This window comes from Bubalus bubalis, chromosome 11 (assembly GCF_019923935.1).
Source record: "Bubalus bubalis isolate 160015118507 breed Murrah chromosome 11, NDDB_SH_1, whole genome shotgun sequence".
In the NCBI taxonomy this organism is placed as follows: domain Eukaryota; kingdom Metazoa; phylum Chordata; class Mammalia; order Artiodactyla; family Bovidae; genus Bubalus; species Bubalus bubalis.
In genome coordinates this window covers 92,203,193-92,230,868 of record NC_059167.1, presented here as the reverse complement: position 1 = coordinate 92,230,868, position 27,676 = coordinate 92,203,193, and the positions used below count along the sequence as shown (strand labels likewise).

General features: G+C 37.5%; 1 protein-coding gene across 11 annotated transcripts in view; it reads left to right on the top strand.

Moving 5' to 3' along the window:
• The first annotated feature begins 6,443 nt into the window (after positions 1-6,443).
• Positions 6,444-27,676, top strand: part of TENT2 (terminal nucleotidyltransferase 2) — a 59,587-nt gene continuing 38,354 nt past the window's right edge. For 4 of the 11 annotated variants that reach the window (XM_006053976.4, XM_006053972.4, XM_025296360.3 and 1 more), the window contains exons 1-5: positions 6,672-6,814; positions 6,930-7,123; positions 13,360-13,533; positions 13,661-13,750; positions 17,137-17,374. In XM_006053976.4, coding sequence (XP_006054038.3) covers positions 13,397-13,533; positions 13,661-13,750; positions 17,137-17,374 — 465 coding nt within the window. In that variant the 5' untranslated portion in view covers positions 6,672-6,814; positions 6,930-7,123; positions 13,360-13,396. Of the gene's footprint in view, positions 6,513-6,671; positions 6,815-6,929; positions 7,124-11,065; positions 11,315-13,359; positions 13,534-13,660; positions 13,751-17,136; positions 17,375-27,676 lie in introns of those variants that run through there. The other 7 variants (XM_025296357.3, XM_044925443.2, XM_025296358.3 and 4 more) reach the window with 7 other exon arrangements.

The window sequence follows — 27,676 nt, the reverse complement described above, 5'->3', positions numbered from 1 at the left end:
GAGGCTGTGAGCAATCACATGTGGCCAGACAAGCCTGTCACGCAGGCTAGAGAACCTTCAGAGGAGTTTGTAGGTTGAAACACTCCTATCACGCCCAGGAATTATTATTAACTGGAGCTCTAAGTTAACTCCTTCTCTGAAAGAGGTGGTGGGGGACAGCCCCCCGTAAAGTCAGAGGTGTAGGGGAGAGCGCAAAGTAGTAAAGTAGGCAGGCTCTGGTTATGGGGGTAGATGCTTGAGGATTTCCAGGGGGACTCCTGAGGCTCCATCCCCCCTTTGCCTATGTCGAGCCTCCTTCCTCATGACCTTTGCCATGGGCGGAGTGCCTCACGCTGGCCCCCAACAGAGGATCCCTGTGGAAGATAAGGGAGGAAGCAGGAGTAAGCAGGGAGAGCCTCAGGTTCCAATGCACATTTGACATCTATTGAAGGAGAAGGAAGGAGAACTGGGTAGAAAAAGACTGCAGCACTCTTCTAAGAGAGTTCTGGCCAGGCAAAGGGGGAGTTTTCAACTCAGAATTGCCCTTTACAAGGGTCCTTTGTCCTACAGGAAGGCTGGCTCTAACACGTCTGCAGTGTTCAGTCACTGGCTGGCTGCAGTTCAGGAGGGGCAAAAACAGAAGATGCACTCAAGCCCCAGCTTTGGGGCAGAGTCAGGGAAGAAGGAAAGCAGAAAGGGACTTAGGGTGTTTTGATGATGTGGTTTTCATGATTGTTAAGGCTTCCCAAGCAGCTCAGTGCTAAAGAACCTGCCTGCCAATGCAAGAGACGCAGGAGACACAGGTTCCATCCATGGGTCAGGAAGATACCTTGGAGGAGGAAATGGCAACCCACTCCAGTATTCTTGCTTGGGAGTTCTACACTATCCCTGTCATTACAAATGACAAAACTGAGGCAGAACTGTAAAGTTCCTTGCCCTGGTATTCTTACCAAATGTGATGGTAGATCCACAGAGGCAGCAGCTGGGGTTGTCAGTCAACTATCCTCTCCCTACAGGAGATCTGAGTAGCACACATCCCTAATTATCATGCCCTCTGTTATTTGCTCCTATAGAAACATGCATTTTCTTTTCCTTGGTTATTATTATTAAAACTACATTTTTATTTTTTTAATTTGGAAAGGCTTTTTTTTTCTCTGAAATATATGTTACAGGAGAGTATGGACTGATGGATTGTGTTGTTTACTACTCCATCCCCAAGAAGCCCCAGAGGAGATGGCATGTAATAGGTACAAAATACAACAGTCTTGTATCTGTCATGCGAGTGTATGTTCCTCAGTTCTTTGTCTCGTCATAACAAAGATTTGGAGCAACGGACATTAAAGCCCTCGGCACGTCACAGCTCTCGGGTCTTGGACAAACCGTGTTACAGCTCCTAGGCAAATCAGTGTTACAGCTCCATTTTATTTAGAAGATAGCAGGAGAGTGAGAGGGAGAAAGAGAAAGAGAGACAGAGAGAGAGAGAGAGAAAAGAGAGTACGCACGCGGGGGAGAGAGTCCGAGAGAAAGCGCTTTGGCTCCTTCTTTATGTTTTTTCCTCCACCTGGGCCTGCCCTATGCAAATTGGGCTTAGCCAGGAGTGCTGTTTGTTCTGCCTGAAGTCTTCACTCTGGTCCTCGGACCTTCCTTGTCTTTTAGCCACCGCCATTTTGGACTCCTTTTCCCTATTCTACCTACCTAACATATCCATTCTCTCTATTCTATTCCACGTTACCATATCCACATGGAGAATGTAGAGAATATGCTACACACAGGCCTGTGCTATAATTAACAGGGCCTCTTTGAAAAATAAAAATGACTTTCTCATCACCCCCAGGCGAAGGGCTGGGAGCAGTAAAAAGTACATCCTGGAAAGACATCTTGCAAACAAGATGCTGAAGTACTGATATGACTCATGGAGAACTATTAGTGACTGTTCGGTAACCAGAGCCTTGAGGGAGTTGCTTGAGAAAGGGTGTTACTAGCCGAAGGGCTAAACAAAATCATGAAAGGCCTGAAGGTTTGACATTGAGGACTGTGCATTGTATATCTTTATCCCCAATCTGAGATTGTAAAGAACAGATATCTCTGAAGTGAAGTGAAGTCACTCAGTTGTGTCCGATTCTTTGCGACCCCATGGACTGTAGCCCACCAGGCTCCTTGGTCCATGGGATTTTCCAGGCATGAATACTGGAGTGGGTTGTCATTCCCTTCTCCAGGGGATCTTCCTGACCTAGGGATCGAACCCAGGTCTCCTGCATTGTAAGCAGACACTGTACCATCTGAGCTACCAGGAGAGCACGAATAAGGAAGTAGAAGTTAACAATAAAAGGCACGCAAGAATTAGGATCTGGGCTTTTGCCTGAGAATGGCATCAGCCCCCTGATCCCCACTTTATTTCTGAGTCTCATTCTTCATTCTTCTGCAGCACGGCTCCCTCAGGTCGGTTCGTTGTTGGGCTGGTACCAACAGTAGAAGTTGTAAATGACTCCACATGACAGAACAACTCATGATGCCAATCACATGCCAAATATAAAACTGTGTTGTGTTGTGTTGCGTTCAGTCGTGTCTGATTCTTTGTGACCCTATGGATTGTAGCCCTCCAGGCTCCTCTGTTCATGGGATTTTTCCAGGCAAGAATACTGGAATGGGTTTACCATTTCCTCCTCCAGGGGATATATCCAAACTAAGGATTCAACTCCTGTCTCCTGCATTGGCAGGCAGATTCTTTACTACTGAAGCACTTGGGAAGCCGTAACAATCACAAAACCCACATCATCAAAACACCCTAAATCCCTTTCTGCTGTCCTCCTTCCCTGACTCTGCCCCAAAGCTGGGGGTTGAGTGCATCTTCATTTTTGCCTAGTCTTTTCATTTTCTTAAGTGTCTTGAAAGGAAGTACTTAATTCTGATGAAGTTTATCATTTTTTTCTTTTAAGGATAGTGCTTTAGGTATCATACTGAAGAAATCTTTGTCTAGCCTAAGATCTCAAATATTTTCTCTTGCTTTCTTTCAAAAAATTTAAAGTTTATATCTATAATCCATTTTGTGTTTTCACATACAGTATGAAATTTACTTATTTTTTATATGTATTTTTAAATCGAAAGATAATTGCTTCACAGGATTGTGTTGGTTTCTGCCAAACATTAACCTGAATTAGTCATAGGAAATTTACTTATCTATATTTACATATGGATATCCAAATGTTCCAGCATCATTAGCTGAAAAGTCTGTCTTTTCACCACTGAATTTTCCTTGGACTTTGTTGAAAATCATTTGGCCATACAGATATATGTGACTTTTAAAAAACTTACTATTTAATTTCATTGATCTGTTTGTCTCCCTTTACACTAATTCTATACTATCTTCAGGTTAATGCAGCTTTATAATAAATATTGAAATCAGGTGCTGCTGCTGCTGCTAAGTTGCTTCAGTTGTGTCCGACTCTGTGCGACCCCATAGACGGCAGCCCACCAGGCTCCCCCGTCCCTGGGATTCTCCAGGCAAGAACGCTGGAGTGGGTTGCCATTTCCTTCTCCAATTGAAATCAGGTAGTGTAGTATAAATTTTCCAATTTTGTTCTTCCCTTTTAAAGTTGTTCCAGTTATTCTAGCTCTTTTGAATTTTCATATACATTTTAGAATCATTTGTCAATTACTTATGAGATCCTCTGGGGATTTTGATTTGGGTTGCATTGAAACTATAGATCAACTTGAGAAGAAATTGACACTTACTGTATTGTCTTCTAACCCATGAACATGGTGTCTTTTTCTGTTTATCTGTCTTCTTAAATTTGTGTATTTTGTAATTTTTAGTGTATAATTTGTATAAATAAATGTATATTTATCAAACTCATCCATAAGCATTGGTATTTTAAATTTCAATTTCAGCTTGTTTGTTGCTAGTATAATAAAATCAGTTTACTTTTGTATATTGATTTTTATATAATGTAATCTTGCTGATCTCATTTGTGTTCCAGTAGCTTCTCATAGATTCTATAGAATTTTGACTGTATATAATATCAGTATATAAAACTGTATATAATGTCAGTATATAATGACTGTATATAAAACCAGATTTACTCCTTCCTTTATGATTTGGATGCTTTTTATCTCTTCTCACCTTATTGCACAGGCTGGAAATTCCTCAGTACGGCATTGAAGAGGTGGTGAGTGCAGATATTCTTGCCTTTTTCTGATGTTAGGAAGAAAACAGTTCTTTCCCATGAAGAACTACTTTTTACAGATGTTTCCATCAAGTTGTATGTATTCTCTTGTATTCCTAAGAATGGATACTGTGTTTTTCCAATTCTATCATTGCATTTATTGAAATGATCATGTAGTTCTTCTTAGTCTTAGCTAATGCTCATTATATTGTTTGATTTTCCATGTTAATTCAGTCTTGCATTCCTGTGGTAAGCCTTCATCTGGACATAATGTACTATCCTTTTTAAATATTGTGGAACTAAAATAGGTAGAATTCTGTTAAGAATTGTTGCATCTATGTTTATAAGGCTATTGGCCTGTGGTTTTCTTTTCTTGCAACATCTTGAGTTTGGGTACCAGAATAACGCTATCCTTATAGAATAAGCTGGGAAGTATTTACCTCCTTCAGTTTCCTGTAAGACTTTTGTAGAATTTGAATTATGTTTACTCTTAAAATTAAATTATGTTAATGTTATAAAAAAGCTGTAGTGACTATATTACCACCAGACAGAGTACAACTAGAGAAAAGAATATTACCAAGAAAAAAGAGGGTGATTTATAAAGTGAAATTATTTAATAATGACAAAGTAATTTTCATATTCATTTCATTAAAGGTAAATTCACCTAAATAATAGAAAAATTCTAAATGTTTATGCAACTATTAGCAGAGCTTCATAACACATAAAGCAAAAACTAATAGAACAGCAAGAACTAGAAAAATTTGTAATTACAGTCAAGGATTTCAGTGTTCCTCTCTTAAATAATAAAACCAGTAGACAGAAAAATCAGTATGTTCTAAATCCCTCGCTCCACCCCACCCTACCCCAGGATTTAGATTTAAACATGTAGATTTACTAAGCTGCTTCACTCATATCCGACTGTGCGACTCTATGGACTGTAGCCCGCCAGACTCCTCTGTCCACGGGATTCTCCAGGCAAGAGTACTGTAGTGGGTTTCCATGCCCTCCTCCAGGGTACCTTCCTGACCCAGAAATCAAACCCTGATCTCTTAACATTTCCTGCATCAGCAGGTAGGTTCTTTACAGCTAGCTCCACCTGGGAAGCCTAGTATCAGGCAAGTTGGTGTGATTGACATTTGTACATTTCACCCAACAGCTACAGAATAAACTTTTATTTTAAATGTACACAGAGCACTTACCAAGACAAACGAACCACACTGTGGGCCACAAGACAAATTTCAATAAATTTAAAATGATTTAAATTATATGAAGCAAATTCTTTGATGATAATGGTATTAAATTAGAAATCAATAACAGATATTCTAGAAAAAAATCTGATACTTGGAGACTAAAGAACACACAAATAACCAAAGGATCAAAGGAAAAAACTAATAGGGAAATTAGAAAGTATTCTGAAATGAAGTCAAATGAAAACACAATATATTAAAATGTGTGGGATGCAGCTAACAAAGTATTTTGAAGGAAACTTGTACTACTGAATTCCTGTATTACAAAGGAAGAGACATCTCAAATCAATGACGTCAGTTTCCAAGAACCTGGCAAATTATTTTAAAAACAACAACAAAAAAGAAAGGAAATAAACATAACAGCAGAAATCAATGCAAAAGAAAAACGGAGAAAACCTATGCAACCAAAAGCTGACTTTGAGATTTGCAATCAGTGAGGTTAATACGCCTCTTGCCAGATCGATCAGAAAAAAGCAAAAAAGACACAAATCACTAATTTCAGGAACCAGGGAGTGAGGTCCTATGTATTTTAAAAGGACAATAAATACTGTTAACAGATTTATCTGTTAACGAATAAATCCGACAGCTTATATTTTCACAACTATTAAAGCTCACTCAAGAAGAAATACTAAATACTCTTTGAAGTAGTGAATGCTGATACTACGGACAGGGAGTAGTCCAGGCTTTACAGATAAATAAGGGTCCCCAAGCAGCTCTCAGATCATTAACGAGAAAAAAAAGAAATAAAGCTTAATACTGATCGGTGAAGAAGGGTGAGGGAAAACTTGGTCAGGAGGCCAGGAAAAGCTTCTCTGGGGAAGAGTCACTCCATGCAGACAGGAAGGACCGGTAAAAAAAAAAAAAAAAAATGCTTATCAGAATGTGAGCTTAGGGATGGGGTTCAGGGAAACCCTCTGTCTTTCTCAAAGAAGTCCCAGCCTCTACGCGCTCCCAGCTACGACCTTCCCGCAGCCTAACCGTGACGCTCCCAGCCGCGCGCCTGCACAGTCGAGCGCCTGCGCATTCGAGCCAAGAGCTCCCAGGAGAGAGCGAGGCCGTTGCCGGAAGTATGACCTCCCGCTGCCTGTTCGCTGTTTCCATCCGGGTCACGTCGGTCTTCCGGGTATTTCCGATAGGGCTTTCTACGCCTCTTTTTTTCGGTTACTTTTCAGTCTTCCGTCTTTTGCCACCGCCCCCGAGCTCCCACACCCTTGCCGGCCCTGCCTTTTCTTGTGTTGCTCCTCCCTGCTGCCGAGGCCGAGACTTAGCGCTCAGCCCGGAGCCGGGCCTATCCATTCCGCGTGGGCACTACCTCCTTTGGCTCGGGAGGAAGCTAGGACCAAGCGCGCCAGGCCGTCGCTCCTGGAGCTCCTGGGCTGGGGGTGCCGGTCGACCCTCCTGCGCAGTCCTTTCCCGAGGACACTTGTGAGTTAGCGGGTTTAAGAGAGGGAAGCCTCCGTGTAGGCCCGTTTGGGGGGCGCGGGGCGGGGCACCGCGGCGCGCCGGAAACTTTTTCGAAAACTAGTGTTTTGTGTGGGAGGTTCCGGCGGTATTTCCTCAATATCTCAGAGGTCTGGGCGGCCCCAGGACTGCTGAATTTGCTGAAGAATCTTAGAAACGGTGACGTTCTTCACTCATTTGTCTTCCTCGCGTCCCGTCCTCAAGTCTAGGACCAAACGAGGAAGAGCGTCTGGAGACTCTGCATGGGGTTTCAAAGGGTGGTGAAGAGCTAAGGTAAATACTTTGAAACTTAAGACTTTTCACTGAGTGGTTGTGAAATTGCCTCAGTTCTTCGAGATATAGGAAAATGCACAGGTTAGGACTCGGTCCGATTGTTGTGTACCCGCTGTGTTTTGTTTTTGCCCCCTTCAGCCTTTGAGGATAGCCTCTTCAACTCTCTAGGCCAGAACGCGAAGGGGTACATGTGTCTCCCAACTTTTGAATCGTCCACGTTCCCTGCCTTGTTTGATTCTGTCTCACCTCTTTGTCTAAAATACCAGTTGTTTGTTTATATTGGTATACCAGTGAGGGGAACAAAAAAGAAACTGAAACTCAAGCTAAATTGGCAACTTAACAGGTGTGTGGTTTTCTACGGAAAGATCTTAAGTGAATACTAAGTCTGTGTGTTTGATTTACAGGTAACATGCTACTTTTGTAAATACTCTCGTATGCTTCATTACCACAAGGCTTTTTAACATGGCATTGACAGCCTTGTACTGACAGTAACAATACTTTAAATCGTAGGAAATGTCCTGTAACGGACTCTGTGTGGAATAGGCAATGAAGAAATGTTCCTTTGGAATCATGTGGCTCGATTATTTTTCAGCACTTGGGTGCGATCTAATTCTTAATCAAATGGACGTCTCTTTCACAACCTATGGATGGGTTGACAAAGGTTGAGCAGGATTTAGGAGTTAGACTATTTGTATTGTGAAGAAGAGTAGTAAGTTTAGGGGATCAGAGGCATTTGGACAAAGTGGACAGATAACTGCAGATTCCACTTCCTAGGAAATCTTGATGAAGGAGTTTATGTAATCTTGAGTGTTCTCTAATTCTTTGGAGGAGGTCAAGTTTAGGATAGAAATTCCAATTTTTAAGTTACAGGACCAAAGGTTATGTCACTAGGAATTACTTTGAAAACTACTCCATTACAGCCTTGTCTCATGTATGATTATTTACAAATAGACCCGTATAATTTCTCAGTAGGCTTGCTTAGTCAAGAAGTAATCCTTAAAAGTGTCTCTTTAATCTCTCCTTAAGGCAGGAACCAATGCAACAGTTTTAAAGCAGTTCAAAATTTATTCCATTGTATAGTCAAGACAGATTGAGAAGTTGATAACTTTCAAACTAAGAAAAGTAGGATACCACTAACATCTGGATTTTCTTTATCATAAAATTTCTTATACCTGGTACTGTGGATACTGTGGGGTAATCTTTTTTTTTCTCTACTTGCTGAAAAAGCCTTTTATTCAGAATATAAGAAAAAAATTTAAAATTTTGTGGAAGTCCCCTTAAATCTGGTGTGATAGTAGTTTTGCTGGATTTTATTCTCAGAAACTCTGTTTTGTTTAAAAAATGATCCCTTATATTGTTTATTGTTTGTGTTTTTTTTGTGAAGTTGCTAGGTAGTGTTTGACTCTTTGCGATCCAGTGGATGCTTTACCATCTAAGCCACCAGGGAAGCCCGATATTGTTTATAATAGGTTATTATTTTGGTGTCTTTTTTATCTTCATCAGAATTAGTGTTGGAATGTATTAAGGGAGTAGGTTTCCTTGTGGCTCGGGTGGGAAAGAATCTCCCTGAAATGCAGGAGACCCAGGTTCGATCCCTGGATTGGGAAGATCCCCTAGAGAAGGGAATGGCAATCCACTCCAGTACTCTTGCCTGGAGAATCCCACAGACAGAGGAGCCTGGTGGGCTACAGTCCTTGGGGTGGGTTGCAAAGAGTCAGGGACGACTCTGTGTGTGTCCCTTAATATTACTATCTTTGCGTGTCTTAATATTAAGAGAAATATTAGAAAGGAATAGAAATCCATAGGCTTTTGGTTTACTTCCTTATCTCTAGATGATTATGCAGGATATCTGTTGGAGAGCATTGAATGTCATGGGTTAAATTCCCTAGGAATGATTCTCCCCACTTCCAAGGTTGGCCTAAATAAGCTGGACTTGAAGGCCAAAATTCATCCTGAGGAGAACTGACAGATTCTTTGCTTTGGTGGTGCTCCAAAACCTTTGATGCTTATCTGGAATTTGGGATACACTGATTTAGGTAACTGCTCTAAAGTAACTAAGTATGCAATCATTCTTAGCCTTTAAGCTGTGGATAATTTGGTCATTAGCTTTGAAGAGTACTTCTGGGCCACAAAACATCTTTTGACTTATTCTGTCCTTATTCTGACCATATAATAGGATAGAAGTAAGCCCATCATCTGGGCTATTATGTCATTTTGGGTCTCAAGCATGAAGAAAATACAAACATATTTATACACATAAACAAAATATCTGGAGTTTTACCTATGGACTGGTTTAAATAAATCTGAATATAGAGTATTTTAATTCTAGTTTTTCTGAATACAAGTTCCTTCTCTTATTTGATCAGATCCATATTGTATGTCTGTATTACAGTAAAATTAAATATCAAGCACAGTTCTTTATAATGAATTGTATTTAATGTCATTTTCTCATGAATCCTATGACATAGTAATTGTTTTTTGGGAAGTTGGATCAGAGAAGCAGAGTCAGGGAGGCCAAGAAACAGTGTGAACCCAAGTAAAGGGAGAAGGTGGCATTAGTGAGAGCCTTAGATCTGGCATTCTACTGTTATTGAGAGTACTTTTAATAAAGAATGCTGTGCAATCCTGCTTGGTTCAACATATTGTCTCTAAGCAGCAAACATCAGGCTGGAGAAGGAAATGGCAACCCACTCCAGTGTTTGCCTGGAGAATCCAGGGACGGAGAAGCCTGGTGGGCTGCCGTCTATGGGGTCGCACAGAGTCGGACATGACTGAAGTGACTTAGCAGCAGCAGCAGCAGCAAACATCAGAGAGTATAGTTTGGCAAACATTATAGGAATTAAAAAAAAAAATCAGTCTCCTATAGCTATAGAAAGGCCTTCTGAAGAAAGCTGACAAACTCTTGTTTTCTGGAGGTAGCACCTTGTCTCTGGTCCATGGTAGTCAGGCACCTGGGTTGGGATCTGATGGTGGCTTTTCTCCACAATCTCTTATGAACTTTAAACTGGTAAGTCTCACTATCTATGGCTAGCCTAGGAAATTTTAGTCTTTCAGAATTGAAAAGGAATAAAGTTTCTATGAGTGGTTTATTTGTTTCTTCCCAGAGCTTTCTTTTTTTTCCTCTCCTGTTGTCTCCTATTCTAGTTTTTCAAGCCATCTGGTCCCAATCCCCAGAGGCAATTACTATTTCTTTTAGTAGTATATATATTGTTTTCCTCTGTTGTTCTAAAAAAAAAAAAACACCACAACTTTTATAACTTGTTTTTTAGATTGACATCTATTGAAAATGAGGATTTAGCACTTTTATGTAGCCTCTCTCATCATAAACTATGATGTATATATACATGTAAATAATATGTAAAATATAGTATAATAACATACGTAATTGTAAATAAATACAATGTAGTAAGTAATATATAAATATATTATAATTTCGGGCTTCCCAGGTGGTGCTAGTGGTAAAGAACCTGCCTGCCAATGCAGGAGACATAAGAGATGTGGGTTTGATCCTGGGTTTGGAAGATCCCCTGGAGGAGGACATGGCAACCCACTCCAGTATTCTTGCCTGGAGAATCGCCTGGACAGAGGAGCCTGGTGGGCTGTAGTCTGTAGGGTCTCAAAGAGTTGGACATGACTGAAGCAACTTCACATGTATACATGTTATAATTTCTGTTTAAATCAATATGTTAAATATTCATGTTATTGTAAGAACTAAGTAGGTAACTGACTATATTTTCTTTTTTATATGACCTTTTGAGTGTGTTTTGTCTGTAGTTTCAGTAATTTATTTTTAACTTCTTGCATTTCTTTCTAAGACTTTATTTATTTATTGACTGGTGGGTCTTCAGTGCTGCACACAGGCTTCTTCTAATTGCTCAGAGTGGGAGCTACTCTTTATTGTTGTATGCAGGCTTCTCATTGCAGTGGCTTCTCTTGTTGCAGAGCACAGGCTCTAAATGCACCAGCTTCAGAAGTTACAGTGAGCGGGCTCAGTAATTGTGGCGCATGGGCTTAGTTGCTCCAAGACATGTGGGATCTTCCACGACCAGGGATTGAACTGACGTCCCTTGCATTGATTGCAAAGCTGATTATTGACCACTGGGCCACCAGGAGGCCCGAACTTGCTACATTTCTGTTCCTATAATTTTTTCTGCTCTGTTGGCCAAACTCCTCTCTGGTCAAATATATAAGGTAAACTACCAGTTCATTTTTTTCCTCCTTGCATATCTTCTTGTAGCCCTCTGTTGACGTGTTCTACTTTAAGCTGTCCCTTCACCAGCATCCTGGGGAATTTACTGTCTCTGACCTGTGTGAGAACTTCCCTTTTCCTAGATCTGGGATTTTCTTTTACTTTTTTCAATACCTTACATGTCTTGAAAGGGTTTTTATTCTCCTTTTGCACTGATAATATAATTGGGTATAGAATTATAGCTTGAAAGCATTTCCTACAGAAGCCTTGAAGGCATTCACTTCTTTGTCTTGTTTCCACTGTTGCTATTGAGTGGTCCAAAGCCATTTTGATTACCATCCCTTTGTGTGTTTCTTTTTTTTTTAATTGTACAGTTGACTTACACTGTTGTGTTAATTTCTGCTATACAGCAAAGCGATTCAGTTATACATATGTATATACATTCTTTTTTTTACATTCTTTTACATTATGGTTTATCTCAGAATATTGAATATAGTTCCCTGTGCTTTACAGTAGGACCTTGTTACCTATTCACCCCATCCCTTTGTTTATAACATTTTCTTTCTCTGTAATATTTATAAGCTTCTTTTACCTGGTATTCTGAAATTTCACTGTAATATGCGTTTATATATATATGTGTATATAGACGTGTGTGTGTGTGTGTGTGTGTATCTTGTGCTTTTTACTCATTGGATCCTTTCAGTCTAAGGCTTGGTGTTCTTCAGTTCTGACCATGTTCTTGTTTTATTTTCTTGGTAATTCCTTTTCTGTTCTTTCTGGAACTTAAGTTGTGTTGGATGTTGGACCACCTGGTCACTTATATTTTTCTCTTACTGTTTTGCCTCCTGTCTGCCCTCACCAGTTTTTCTTTCTTGTTCATTCCTCAGTGTTCTTTTAGCTTTCTGCTGGATATTTCTGCTTTTAATTTTGTAATTTCCAAGAGTCTTTCTTGTTTTTTAAACAACACATTCTTGTTTTACATATACAGTGTTTTTTTTATTAGTTATGAAATTAATGAGTTTTTTTTTCTCTCATCTTTTGTTTGTTCCAAGTGTTGTTTCTATTTATTACTAGGCCTTTTTAAAATTTTTAACTTCTGATGATCCATGACTTGTTTTTCTAGAAATCTAAATTGGAAGCTTCTGTGTGCCTAGGTAGGCAGTTCCGTAGTAGACTTCATTGTAGGTTTCTAGCAAGCTTAACATTTTCTTGGTGAACGACTGCTTCTATGTTAGATTTCTTTGTTACTATATTATATGATTTCTCTTTCCATTATTTCATAGATGAATTTTTTAATTGCTTGAATTGGGAATATAAGCTGGGAATGCTATTTTTACTTTGTAGACTTTACTTAATATTTGTTTTCAGTTTGTTTTTTTATCCCACTCTTCTCTGAATTTACAGCCTTTTGGGGTCAGTCATTGCAAAGAATAAATATCTAGTCTCTTGGCAGGAGCAGGGAACGATTCTGATTGCGTTTTACATAGGTTTTCTCTGTTCCTGCAGAACAAGCTCTCTTATTGGCTGTTGTTTTTATAAGTTGTTTAAAATTTGAGGGGAATCTCAGAATTTTATAAATAGTTATTAGGTAATAAAATTCCATCCCTTGTTTGATCAGATCTGTAAGCTCTAAATCCTGGGACTTGGGTTGTCATATGAAGGCTTATGCTTTTGAATAAATTAAAATGGGGATAAATGTAAGAAATTGTAGATTTCATTAAATACATCTCTTGGGTGGTTTCTTTTTATTATCAAAGTATAATGGTGTTAACTTGATTTATAAGAGTTGTTGATAAATTTATGACTAATTTATCATGAAATTAGAAAATTGCAAAGATTTTAGTGTCATTTGAATAATATAGTTAATCTAGATTTAAAATTCATCATTAGTATTTTGTTATGTATTTTGTGACTTAAGAGATCTATTTGAGAAAATAAATTTATAAATGAAATTTGTAACTTGGTAACTTTATTAAATAGTAGATACTGGTTATCAAAAAGTTCAGTGTCTTTAATCTATAATAATTTGTCTTTAAAACTATTCTAGGTAGAAGAATACATGTTGTCTTTTAGTGAACAAGAGCATGTTCCCAAACTCAATTTTGGGTCGCCCGCCTTTCACTCCAAACCATCAACAACATAATAACTTCTTTGCCCTGTCACCAAGTCTTTATTCACACCAGCAGCTTATAGATGCACAATTCAGCTTTCACAATGCAGAGTAAGTGCACTGTCATTTTGGCCCATGTCATTTGTAAGTTTCAGTTTTTACTTGACACAGATCCTTTTTATGTGAAACATTTGGAGTTAGAGGAAATGTTACCATGCTCTTTCTTTGTTTTTGGTAGCTTGTCTAGAGCTGTGTCATTACAGCAGTTGACATACGGAAATGTCAGTCCAGTACAGACCTCAACTTCCCCATTATTTCGAGGAAGGAAGTAAGTATTTCTTAACTTATTTGAAAAGAAAAATGTGCAGTTTTGGGAACCGTTTAACACTGTATCTTGTATTAAGTTAAATGGACACTAACCTACATTTTGTTTCCTGGGGTCTGTGCAGTCAGTCATGTAACAGCATTTTCAAACTTCTAAGTATTTAAAATTTAGGGCTAACTATCTTCAGATAACTACTTTTAATTGCGTTTTTAACTAAAGCAGATGGGTTTCTGTATATTTGCTAGGGCTGCCATAACAGTTCAACAGAGTGGGTGACTAAAATAACAGATTAATTTTCTTAAAATTCTGGGGGCTAGAAGTCTGAGATCAGGGTGTTAGCAGGTTTGATTTCCTCTGAGGCCTCCCTCTTTGGCTTATAGATGGCTGCCTTCTTTCCTAATACTGTCATCCTCCTCTGTTTTCTGTGTCCTAATTATTCTTCTGAGGATACTAGTTATGTTGGATTAATAACCCCCAGTTTAATTTAATTACTTAAGGGCCTTGTGTCCAAGTAGAGTCACATTTTGAAGTACTGGGGTTAAGACTTAAATGTGAATTTGAGAGGACGTAATTCAGCTTATAACTCTTTCTATTAAAGTTTACTGTTTAATTTATCTTACACAGGTCAGGTTCCACAGTAAATATTATTATAGTGAAAGTTTCTATATGACATAAAGCTTTCTATAGAGAAGTCAGGAATCAATTCACTTGAACCAATTTGATTGAAAGAAATTGATGTATCACAGGGTAATCTTGATAGAACTTTAGGGGTGAGTATTAAAATAAGCCTTGGCAATATTTGCAAGATACTGCTTTTTAAAGCCTGTATAAACATTCCATAACTTTTATGTACAATTAGAAATAACACTAGATAAGAATTACTGTTCACCCACTGTGGCCTTCCCTCATACCTCAGTTGGTCAAGAATCCGCCTGCAATGCAGGAGACCCCAGTTCCATTCCTGGGTTGGGAAGATCTGCTGGAGAAGGGATAGCCTACCCACTCCATTATTCTTGGGCTTCCCTTGTGATTCAGCTGATAAAGAATCCGCTTGCAATGTGGGAAACCTGGGTTTGATCCCTGGGTTGGGAAGATCCCCTGGAGAAGGGAAAGGCTACCCACTCCAGTATTCTGGCCTGGAGAAGTCCATGGACTGTACAGTCCATGGGGTCACAAAAGGTCGGACATGACTGAGCGACTTTCACTTCGCTATTGTGTTAGTTTCTGCCATACATCAACATGAATCGGCCGTCGGCATACGTATGAGTGAGCTCCCTACATCACAGAGCAAATTCCCACTGGTTATCTGTTTTATTCTTTACCCTGATAGCTAAGTTGGTAAAGAATCTGCCTGCAATGTGAGACCTGGGTTTGATCCCTGAGTTGGGAAGATCCACTAGAGAAGGGAAATGCTTCGCACTCCAAAATTCTGGCCTAGAGAATTCCATGGACTATACAGTCACAAAGAGTCAGACACAACTGAGCGACTTTCACTTTGCAGCTTCCCTGGTGGCTCAGTTGGTAAAGCGGCTACCTGCAATGCAGGAGACTTGGGTTCGATCTCTGGATCGGGAAGATCCCCTGGAGAAGGGAATGGCAACCCACTCTAGTATTCTTGCCTGGAGAATTCCATGGACAGAGGAGCCTGGAGCAACACAACTGAGCAACTAACACTTTCACTGTGTTCAGTTCAGTCGCTCATTTGTGCCCAACTCTTTGCGACCCCATGGACTGCAGCATGCCAGGTTTCCCTGTCCATCACCAACTCCCAGAGCTTACTCAAACTCATGTCCATCGCGTTGGTGATGCCATCCAACCATCTCAGCCTCTGTCGTGCACTTCTCCTCCTGCCTTCAATCTTTCCCAGTATCAGGGTCTTTTCCAGTGAGTCGATTCTTCGCATCAGGTGGCCAAAGTATTGGAGTTTCAGCTTCAGCATCAATCCTTCACTGTGTAGAGTAGGCATTGTTCTAAGGACTTTGCAAATAATGGTTTGACAAAGTTTTACAACAGTTTGTGAGGTAAGTACTGTTACCCCTCTTCTGTTGAGAAAGTTGAAGCACACAGAGGTAATGAATTGGGTAGAAAACTGTATCATGATGCTTAAAATATTGACTTCATTTAAATTTTTGTGTTCTAGAAATTGTCTTGATAGCCCCATTTGTGAATCATGAGTGAAAATAAATTCCATTAGTTCATAATTATATATATATTTAAACTTAACATTGACATTCTCAATAGAAATATTCATTATGTAAAGCTCTGAATTTTATGTTTAAAAATATTAAATGTATACTTATGGTTTTAGCACTTGTATACCTTTACTGTAAGTAGGAATTCTAGTTATTTTGTGGGTCTGTCAGAGAGAGAGAAATTGACGTAATCCCAAAAGAATATTAAAATAAAAACCTTTAGGTGGCTATGACCCATAAAATTTTAGAGTGTAAATAAAAGGATTGTATAATTTCCTGTGGTTTAAACAACTTAGTAATAATCATTTAAGTAAATACTATTTTTCCCAACAAATAATGACTTTTAAGTTGTTTTCTCTTTTTTATTTTGAATATTTTTAAGCTTCCAGAAAATTTTGAAAAATAGTACAGCGAGCACTTGTATGTGGTTTTCCTAGATTCATCAGTTTTGCTAAATTTTGTTTTATTCTTCCTGTTTCCTTCCCTACCCCACCACTTTTTTCTGAACCATGTGAAAGAAAGGTGACACTGTTTCACTTTATCCCAAAGCACATCAGTGCATTTCTCCTAAGGACAAGGACATTCTCTTGTATAACTAAAAATACATCAGTCATGACCAAGAATTTAACATGAATACAAGACTGTTATATTGTATATAATACTGTTATATTGAACTATATAAGTAGAGTTCATTTTCAGACTACTTTAGGTATCTAGTGTTTTTATAGTTAAAAAAAACAAAAACAAAAACAAAAAACAGCTCTCTCTTAATTTGGTCTTTCCTGCTGATAAACCAGAACATAGGTGGACTCCCAAGATCCCTTTTATGTACAGCACTCAGTTCACTTAATCTTATCCTCCTTATGTTAGAGTTTGGATCTTTTATTGTTAGTGATTCTATAAATAGAGATTTTCCTACCAAGTTTTTGTTGCTGATATGAAATATTGTGGTAGTTCAAATGCAAGAGACTAACCTTGATGTATATATTGGTTTGTTTTTTTAAAAATATGCATTATCATACATTTTTTCTAAAGGTGTCTCTTATACTGACTATTTTATGGTTCATTTAGAGCTAATAACATGGCCTTGCTGAAAAAGTCAGTATTTTCATCTATTATTTATATATTTTAAATTGTTTTCTATTTGTTATCAGAAAGTTATATCTTTAATCACTAAGGTATGTTGCTTGTTTTCAGGAGATTAAGCGATGAAAAGAATCTTCCTCTTGATGGTAAACGGCAGCGTTTTCATTCACCCCACCAAGAGCCAACTATAGTTAACCACATAGTGCCTTTATCAGATGAAAGAAGATACTCAATGTCACCATTGTTTCATACACACTATGTACCAGATATAGTCAGATGTGTTCCACCTTTTCGAGAAATATCAATTTTAGAACCTAGAGAAATCACACTGCCTGAGGCCAAAGATAAGGTAATTTTAATATAGACTTTAGTTTTATCTTTTGAGAAGTTAATATAAATAGTATATTAAAAGTGTCAGAAATATCTAATGTCTTGGATTAGGTAGAACATGCCCCTTTTCTGTACTATTTAAAAGACTATTCAACATAGTTTCCTATCTAAATTTGATTCTTTGATTTTTGTGAGCTGTTCTTCTTTGGAAATGAAGCTTTCATATCAGGATGTCAGATTTTCTCTGATTCATAAAAATCTGGGATAAGAGCCTAAAAGAGTTGATTTCTTAGTTTAGAGAATTCTCTTGTTACCTATTCTCTTATAGTAAAACAAGCTTTCATATGGATACTGTAGTAAAGTATTAAAAAGCATGTTTTTCCTTGGTATATTTGTTTTTTTTTTTTTTTTGGTGTATTTGTTTTTATCTTGAGGTTTTTAATGTCAAGAATAGAGAACCCAGGAGTCAGTGAGAAAATAATACTTTCTTATATTACTGATATGATATGTGATATGATCAGGGAAGATTTATCAAAAACATTATTTGGAAAACAGTTTAAAATAAATGAAGCTCTTTCAATAATACTTCTTGGAAAATGACATCAGCATTGGGGAATAATGAGTTAATACCAATATTAGAAGCATGTCTCTTCTGCCTCATATTTAGTGAAACTCTTAAAAAAGCATTCTGGCTAATTTAGAAGAGTTTATAATATAAATATCTGCATTCTTTTGAATTGTCTGCAGCTTATATTTGTTGTTTTTGCATTTTCAAAGCTGCTTTACCTTCGAGAAATACCTCCTTTGTAGGCTAAGGAGAATGGGCCTGGAGAGTGTAGTGATTTTGTTTTACTCATCTTTCCATTCCTAGCAAGCAGCATAGGTCTTAAACATAGTAAATGTTCAGAAAATGTTGGGTCAAAAAGGGAATACTTGCTTCATTCCTTGCTTGTGCCACTTTTTATTCTGCTATCATTTTTTTTTCTTTAATTGAGATGCAATTTTATCATAAAATTCACTCCGTCAAAGTGTATAATTCAGTGGTTTTTATTATATTCAGAGGGCAGTGCAACCATTACCAATTTCTAATTCCAGTACCTTTTCATCACCTATAGAAGACACCTTGTACCCAGCAGCAGTCGCTTTCTCATCTCTGCCTGTCTCCCCCAGCCTCTGGCAACCAGTATTGATTTTTAATCTCTATGGATTTGCTTATTTTGAACATTTCATATAAATGGAATCATACAGTACGTGGTCTTGCTTCTTTCAGTTAGCATGTTTTCACGATTCATCCTTGTCATAGCAATTCTCAGTTCTTTATTCCTCCTTATAGCTGAATAAGAGGACACTTCCCTGGTAGCTCAGTTGATGACGAATCTGCCTGCAGTGCAGGAGACCTGGGTTTGATCCCTGGGTAGGGAAGATCCCTGGAGAAGAAGTTGGCGACCCACTCCAGTATTCTTGTCTGGAAAATACTGTGGACAGTGGAGCCTAGTGGACTACACAGCCCATGGGGTCACAAGAGTCGAACACAACTTAGTGACTAAACCACCACCATAGGGGAATACTATTCCATTGTATAGATATACCATATTTTATTTATGCATTCCTCAGTTGATGGGTTTGGGAGCTATTTCAGAATATTGCTGCTGTGAGTATCTGTGTATAAGTTTTTGTACACGATGTTTTCATTTCTCTTGGGTCTATACTCAGGTGAAATTGCTGAGTTATGTGGTAGCACTATGTATAACTTTTTGAGGACTTGCCAAAGTGTTTTCTAAACTCGCTGCATCATTTTACATTTCTACCAGCAGTGTGTGAGTGATCCAGTTTCTCTTCATCCTTGGCAAAACTTATTATTTGTCTTCTTGATTATAACCATTGTAATGGGTATGAAATGGTATCTCATTGTGATTTGGGTTTGCATTTCTCTAATGACTAATGGTGCTGATCATCTTTCATTTGTGTGTTAGCCATTTGTGTATCTTCTTTAGAGAATTGTCTATCAGATCCTTTGTTTTAATTTTTTTTTAATTGTCGAGTTGTAATAGTTCTTTATATGTTCTGAATACTGGACATGTACCAGATACATAATTTGCAAATATATTCTTGCGTTCTGTGCTTTGTCTTTTTACTTTTTTGATGATGCACTTTGAAGCATAAAAGCTTTTCATGTTAATGAAATCCAATTTATTTGTTTTTCTTTGGTTTCCTGAGCTTTTGGTATTATATCTAAGAAACCATTGCCTAATCCAGGGTCACAAAAATTAATGCCTCTGTTATTCTAAGAGTTTTATAGTGTTAGCTCTTAGATTTAGGTCTTTGATCCATTGAATTAATTTTTATATATGATATTAAGGTAGGGAGGTGTAAGTTCTTTTTTGCTCTTGGTCCAGTTGTCTCAGGACTATTTATAAAAATGGCTGTCATTCTTTATTCGTAATATGAAGTAGGAAAAGCATTTAGGCAATATCAGTGGGAGGGAAGAGAAAGCAAACTAACTTCGAAGTTTTGATACCCCATTTTTGTACCTCTCAGTTCTTTGTCCTTTCTTTGCTTTCTCATTTTAAAGAAACTTACGTAATATTATATTGTGAAAGCCTGCAGTAGAAATCAAATCAGGGCAATACTTTGAATGGAGATATAACAACCTTTTGCTCTATGTGGGATTTTGATATATGTATGTAGATAGGACCATATAAAAATTTTTAATTGAAGGATAATTACTTTAATGTTGTGTTGGTTTCTGCCATACATCAACATGAATCAGCCATAGGCCCATTTTTTATGGAATATATTATGCATAAGTATTGAAGCTCTCAATTTCCACTCTAGTATTCTTGCTTGGAGAATCCCATGGACAGAGGAGCCTCGCGGGCTACAGTCCATGCGGTCACAAAGAGTTTCGACACGACTAAGCAACTAACACACACACACATTTGTAAATAGTTAAATACTGGAACTGACTTCTGCATATGGATACGGTTTATTAATATATTGAGTCTCAGTAAATTTAATAACATTAGTCAGGATAAATCATCTAGTAAAATATGGTTCCATATCAATAACCTTTTCTTTGCTTACTAGCATAGAAAAAAATTCCCCTAAATCTTATGCTTTTGGCATAAGCACTTAACCTCAAGGGATGAAGATTATTAGTAGTATTCTATTGTTAAACCAGCTTCTTTGAGTGCTACTCTAACTTGCCAGTTCTGGGAGAAAGAAGGAAAGTTCATTTCTGTGTTCATTCTTTAAATGAACACTTTTTAAGAAAACTAACATTTATTAATGTCTCTTCTCTTCCAGGCATTCTACATATGCTATGTCATTTAGTCTTTTCAACAACCCCATGACATGGATATTATCCTAATTTTACTGAGGCTCAGAAAGCTAAATAACTTGCTCAAGGTCACAGCTAGTAAGTGACACAACGAAGATTTGACCTTTGTCTCTAATAATATAAAGAGAAGGAACTTAAGATGCTTAAAATGAAGGGTAGGGAGATGACGTTCTTAGAATTGACTATAAAAGTAGGTCATCTGTGAGAGTAAAATCTAATATTTACTGAGTGTCTTTCTTTGTCAACAGTTTGTATGGTTTATCTCTGCTGGATTTTAAGATGAGTGGGAGGTTCAATGAGAAATAAAGTGTAGCAGCAGTTTGAGGCCTTGAATGCACAGTAGAAGGCCATTGAAGGTTTATGAGTAGAGGACTAGCGCAATTAGATTTGCATTTGGGAGAAGATAATTCTTGCAGTTTAGTGGAGTTTGGTTTGGAATAAGGAGGGCCTGGAAAGAGGTATAACTACCTTGAAGGCTATTAATTGTTAAATTTTTTTCAGATGAGAGATGCTGGAGATTTCAGTTATGGTGGATGGTGGTAAAAAAGATGTGAGAGACCATGCATAAGGAAAATTGATACCTGTGTGGAATGATTGAATGTGGGGGGAGAGGGAGAGAGAGAGATCAGCGACTTTAATGATTTGGACTGTGAACAGAGATGAGGAACCCAGATTTTGAGTGTTCAAGCTGATTGAGGAAGTAGTAGTCAAGAGTTATGTTCCTCAGTGCTTGGAACTATGGGAAATCTGCTGTAACATTTGTCTTCTTGAATGGCCTCATGTTCTGCAGATTGCATGCTAAGGCCATGGGAAATAGGGCTTGAGAGTACACTATGCAAAATCTAAACAGTTTAGGAACCAGAACGCTCTGAAGAACAATAATCAGTCCCTTAGAAAATGACCTGGATAGATCAGGTATGTGGCTTAGCCTGGTTGGGTGCTATTGCAAGGGATATTAAAAAATATACAGTATACACTTGACATATGCTGCCTTGTGGGGGTCACTGAGACAAGGCAGTTAAAGTGGAGCTGTGAGTGAGTGAGTCAGCTGTTAAGTAAGTCTCTGAAGGAAATATGCCAGCGGAGAGCTCCGTGAGGGTGGAGGTATGTTTAGTGCTTTTTGAGTGGGAATCCTAGATGCAGACACGTATCTTTAGTTGATTTAGATCTGTAAGGACTCCTTGTGTGCAGCCAAGCTAAGGGTTTTTTTTTTGTTTTTTTTTTAAATTTTTTGGTAAAGGTTACAATTCCACAATTTCTGCTCCACATACAAATCAGTCCAATTAATACATTAAATTGATACCATTGCCTTATTTATCAATCGTCTGTAAGCTAATTGGTATTGAAGAAAACGTGTTGTAGCTGAGCTGTCCGTATATATTTCAGAAGCATGGTTGGGGCCCAAGATACGAATACTTGCAATAAAAGTGACAGTTGAACTCCTGAAGTAGATTAGATCCTGTATTTTTTTTTTAAGTAATCAACAAAAATTTGTGAGTGCTGGCTATATGCTAAAATGTTGTGTTACAGCATTTTTCTAAATGTTCATGGTCTCTTTACCATGCACATACAGGATAGTGAGAGGGAGAGCCATTAGAAATGGTCATGCGAATTGCAGTTTTATATATTTATAAGTGTTATAAAGGACAAGTGCAGAGTTATCTCCATGATGGTGTGGAGGAGATAATATTTGAGCTGAGATCTGAAGGGTGAGTAGGAGTTAATCAGTCAAAGAGTGTTGGAGGTGGAGAGAAGGAACAGTGTGTCTGAAGGTTTACTGTGTGATAGAAAGGAGCATGCAGTCTGCGGAGAACTGAAAGGAGGCCATATGGTGGCTAGAGTTTGGTTGATTTAGGGGGAAAATTGCTGAAGTGTGGTAGGAGAAGTGGGGAATCAGGCAGATCATGCAAGCACTTTTGTATATCATTTTAGTTTTCACCTAAGAACTTTGGTAAGCTATTCAGGGTCTTTTTTTAAGCAAGAAAGAGATGAGTTAAAAATTGTTTTGACTTCATTTTAAGCAGTTGCACAAATGTGGAAGTAGGAAGTTATTATTGGGTACTAGGTAAAAGGTAATGGTGCTTTGAATTAGGAAGTGCTGATAGTTAAGATGAAGAAAAATTGATGGGTTTAAACTGTGTTGGGGGAAAGTGAAATTGATGGGATTTGATGATGCGTTATTAGATTAGGTCATCTAAGCCTGTGTACCGTTGATGTTTTAGACCAATTTTGTTTGGTATGGAGGGACTATCCCCTGCATCTTAGGGTGTTTTAGCCACATTTCTGACTTCACTCACTAGATGCCAGTAATCCTTGGTTATGAGAACCAAAAATGTCTTCAGACATTAACAGATGTCTCCTGGGGGGCAGAAGTGCCTCTAGTTGAGAACCACTGGTTTAGATAGAGAAAATACTGAGGATTACTTCCAAGTTTCTGGCTTCTGTAACTGGATGCATGGTGGTACCGTTCACTGAGACAGAACAAAAGGCAAGCGGAGCCAGATAAAGGAGTATGTGTGTTTAATAGGAATTGGAGGGTGAGCAGGTATCTTTTGAGTTCTGTGTACGTATTGTTTTAAACATACATTTGGAACATCAAAGTAGATATTAGGAGTTGATGGTTGAATGTATATAGATCTGGAACTCAAAGGAAAGGTATTGACCAGAAGTGTACATTTGGTGATCATTGGCATATAGATGATAATTGAAGCTAAGAATATGGATATGATTGTCTAGGGAGAGAGGAGAGCATGGATCATTGAAATAGGTTGAGGAAAGAGTAGGAAAATAAACGGAAACTAAGCATGTTTACAACTGTTTGGGGAAGTTTGGCTGTGAAGGGGAGAGCCAGAGATGGAAAAGTGGAACAAAGGAGTTTTTTTAAATTTTGCTTTTGAGGTGGAAGAAAGTTTAAGCACATGTAAATATTTATTGGAAAAATTCAGTCAAGAGAGAAAAATTGACTACTGTGGGGGAAAAAAAGTATAATTATGAATAAGATTCCTTAGAAGGTGGAAAGGGTGTGGGTCCTGCTTATATGTGGAGACATTGGCTTTAGGCAAGAGAGAATTTTTTTGAAACTGGAAGATAGGAGGAAAGGATAGGTGTAGTTACAAGAAAGTTTGTAGATATGGTATGGAAGAGTTCCCATAGTTGAATGGCTTCTTCATATTTTCTCTTTGAATTACTGTGCAAGGTCATCTGTTGAGAGTAGAGAGGATGAAGTGGGATATATGCGGTTTAAGAACAGTGGAGATGGTTTGAAGTAGTGTTTACTACTTCAAGTTAATTAGAGAAGCAGAGTGGAGAAGGTTTGACACAGTATTTGCTAGGTAGTGTAGAGGGCTCACTCAACATTGGTGATAATGAATTTATTATTAATAATAATGAATCAGCTGCTTTAGTAGGTTCCAGGGGAATGTATTAAAAGTTTTGATTAGTTTGGAAATTAATTCTGTTTTGAAACCTAAAAAATTAAGATTATGAAAATTAATATGTTTTAAGTTTAAATTGTTTCTCCATTTTAAAGTCTTTTCTGTTTTTGAAGTCATTATATTAGCAAACAAAACTTTTAAAGTAAAAAAATTTCAAATACTTTTCTGAATTTTAACTTTAGTTTCATAGTATCTTTAGATGAAGATGTAGTTGCCTGGACAAAAAAAAAATGGAGGTTTAGAGGAATCAGAGTTATCTGAGCTCCTGAATTCCATCTATTAAAAATGTTCTTCAGAAATTCTGGGTAGTTTGAAGATAACTATGTGAATTGAAGTAATTGATTCTGAATTTTGAGTTGAGATGAGGGTAGGCTGAGGTTTTCTTGGTACTGACTGTAAAGTAAAAACATAATTATGAGTGAATTGTTTAAGATATCTTGTGTAATTTTAATTTTGGAAAGGAGTAAGTTTTATGGAGCCTCTTTTCACCCTGGGGAAACATTTGTTTGGGGACAGTTTACCTTACAGATTTCTCAGAGGCTTTATCTTTAAAAATTTCAGTATTTGACCTTATTTAGAAATAACAAATTGAAAAAGGGGATAAAATATTTGTAAATTATTGGTTCACTGAATTTCAAGCAGTTGAAATATGTATTTGCCTGCATCTATCATTTTTTTTCCCAGCATTACTTAGATATGAGTGGCAAATAAAAATCATAAATATTTAAGGTATACAACATGATGCTTTGATATATGTATACACTGTGAAATGGTTACCATAATCAAGATAATTAACATTCATCACCTCACATTATTTTTTTTTGTGATCAGAACATTTAAATTTATTCTCTAAGCAAATTTCAAGTGTTCTGCACATTGTTATTAACTATATTCACCATATTGTACTTTATGTCTCCTTATCTAATTTATCTTATAACTAAAAGTTTATACCCTTTGGTCAACATTTCCCCGTTTTCCTTATCCCACTCCCTTCCCTGATAACTACCATTGCACTCTCTGCTACCATGAATTTGACTTTTTTAGATTCCACGTGTGAAATCATACAGTATTTATCTTTTTGTGTCTAGCTCATTTCATTTATCTTAATGTCTTCCAGATTCATCCATGTTGCAAATGGCAGAATTTCCATTTTTTTTTAGGCCAAATAATATTTCATTGTGTCCGTGCATACAGACACCCCACATTTTCTTTGTCAGTGGACAGTTAAGTTTCCGTATCTTGGCTACTCTGAATAACACTGCAGTGAACACGGGAGTGCAGAGTCCTTGTTGAGATAGATACTCTTTTCCTTTGGATGTGTACCCAGTCCTGGGGTTGCTGGAACACACGGTAGTTGTGTTTTTAGTTCTTTGAGGAGGCGTCATGCTGTTTTCCGATATGGTTGTACCGATTTACATCCTACCCGTGGTGTATACTAATTCCCTTTTCTCTGGATCCTTGCCAACACTTACCTTTTGCTTTTTGGTAATAGCCATCCTAACAAGTGTGAAGTGATATCTCATTGTGGTTTTGATTTGTATTTTCCTGATGCTTGGTAATGCTGCACATCTTTTCATGTACCTGTTGACCATTTGTATGCCTTCTTTAAAAAAAATGTCTCTTTAGGTCTTTTGTCCTTTTTTAAATTGGATCATTTGTATTTTTGTTAGAGTTGTGTGAGTTTCTTATGTATTTTGGATATTAACCCTTTTTTAGATACATAGTTTGTAAATATTTTCCCCCATTCTGTATGTCACTTTCTCTTTTCTTTCTCTCTCTTTTTTAATTGTTATTTTATAGAAATATTTTTGTTTTACATATTTCCACTTCTGGTTTTTGCTTTTGTTGCCTGTGTTTTTGGTATTAAAATCCAAAAAATCATTGTCAAGACCAACATCATGGAGCTTTCCCCTTATCTTTTCTTCAGGAGTACACTGTTTCAGGTCTTGAATTTAAGTCTTTAATTCATTTTGAATTAATTATTGTGTATGTTGTAAAGATAAGGCTCCAATTTCATCTTTTTGCATGTGGATATACAATTTTCTCAACATTGTTGAAGACTGTCCTTTTTCTGTTGTATAGTCTTGACACCCTTTAGTTAACCATATGTGTGTGGGTTTCTTTCTTGGACTCTCTGTTATGTTCACTGGTCTGTGTGTTCATTTTTATGTCAGTACCATACTATTTAATGATTACTACAGCTTTGTAATAGAATTGGAAATCAGAAAGTGTCATTTCTCCAGCTTTGTTCTTTTTGCTCAAGATTGCTGTAGCTGTTCTGGGTCGTTGGTGGGTCCATAGGCATTTTAGGATTGCTTTTTCTATTTCTGTGAGAAATGCCATTGGAATTTTGATAGAGATTGCATTGAATCTGTAGATTGCTATGGATACTATGGACATTTTAATAATTTTAATTCTTCTGATCCATGATCGGGTATCTGTCCATTTATTTATAGTCTTTAATGTCTTTCATCAATGTTTTATAGTTTTCAGTGTACAGCTTTTTTACCTCAGTGGTTAAATTTATTCTTAGGGCTCTATCTTTATAATGTATGTGTCAGTCAAATTTTTAAAGCCACTGAGATGTAGATTCATGTAAAAAATTTAGACCAATGTCAGCCCAAGAGATCCTCAAATGAAAGCTTGCTTTGTTTTCTCCATCCTCCTTTTATTAGGCAGTTTCCTCTTGACTAAGGTCAGGTAATTGTATGTGCCTAAAAACAATCAGGCTTCAGGGAAAAAAATCAGTTATTCAGACTGCCTAATCATTGTATTAGTTGATGAATTAGGAAGGCTCTAATTTGTGGCCATACAAAAAAACAGTACTTTAACATGCTAGTAAGGAGTGGGTTGTTTTCAGTATGATGTTTTCCTGATTCTATTTTATTTACTTTGAAGAGAAAAGGAATTCAGCATCAAGAATGAATTTAAACTTTTAATTCATATCTAGCTTTATTTTACTCAGTAATTAGTACCAGCTTTTCCTACAGTTTCATGTGTAACAAAGAAGGAGACAATGAGAGAACCTGAGGAATTGTCAGTTTTTGTTGAAGTGTTTGTGACCTAATGGCCTGTTTTCTGTACCATATTTAACTTCATTTCTTCTGTCTTGAAAGCTCATTGCTATTTTGTGTTCGTTTTTTGTAGATAGCACTTACGTTTAGCCAAAACCTGTTGCTCTTTTTCATGTATTGTAGAAAATGATCAAGTTTTGATACTCCCAGCTGAAAGGTTTATTTACTTTTATATGGGGACCCAGCTTCTAGGGACAGATGGAGAATCTACGGAGAATACCATGCAAAAGTTATACCTGAAGCTTTGCTGGCTCATTTAAAAACTTTTCTGACTCTAAATCCATACCTAACTTGTCTTTAGTGGCTTGTGTTGATCTCAGACAGTGATAGCCTTATTAGTAATTCGATTTGAGTTTGAGGAGCTTCCCTGGTAGCTCAGATGGTAAAGTGTCTGCCTGCAATGTGGGAAACCTGGGTTCGATCCCTGGGTTCAGAACATCCCCTGGAGAAGGAAATGGCAACCCTTGCCTAGA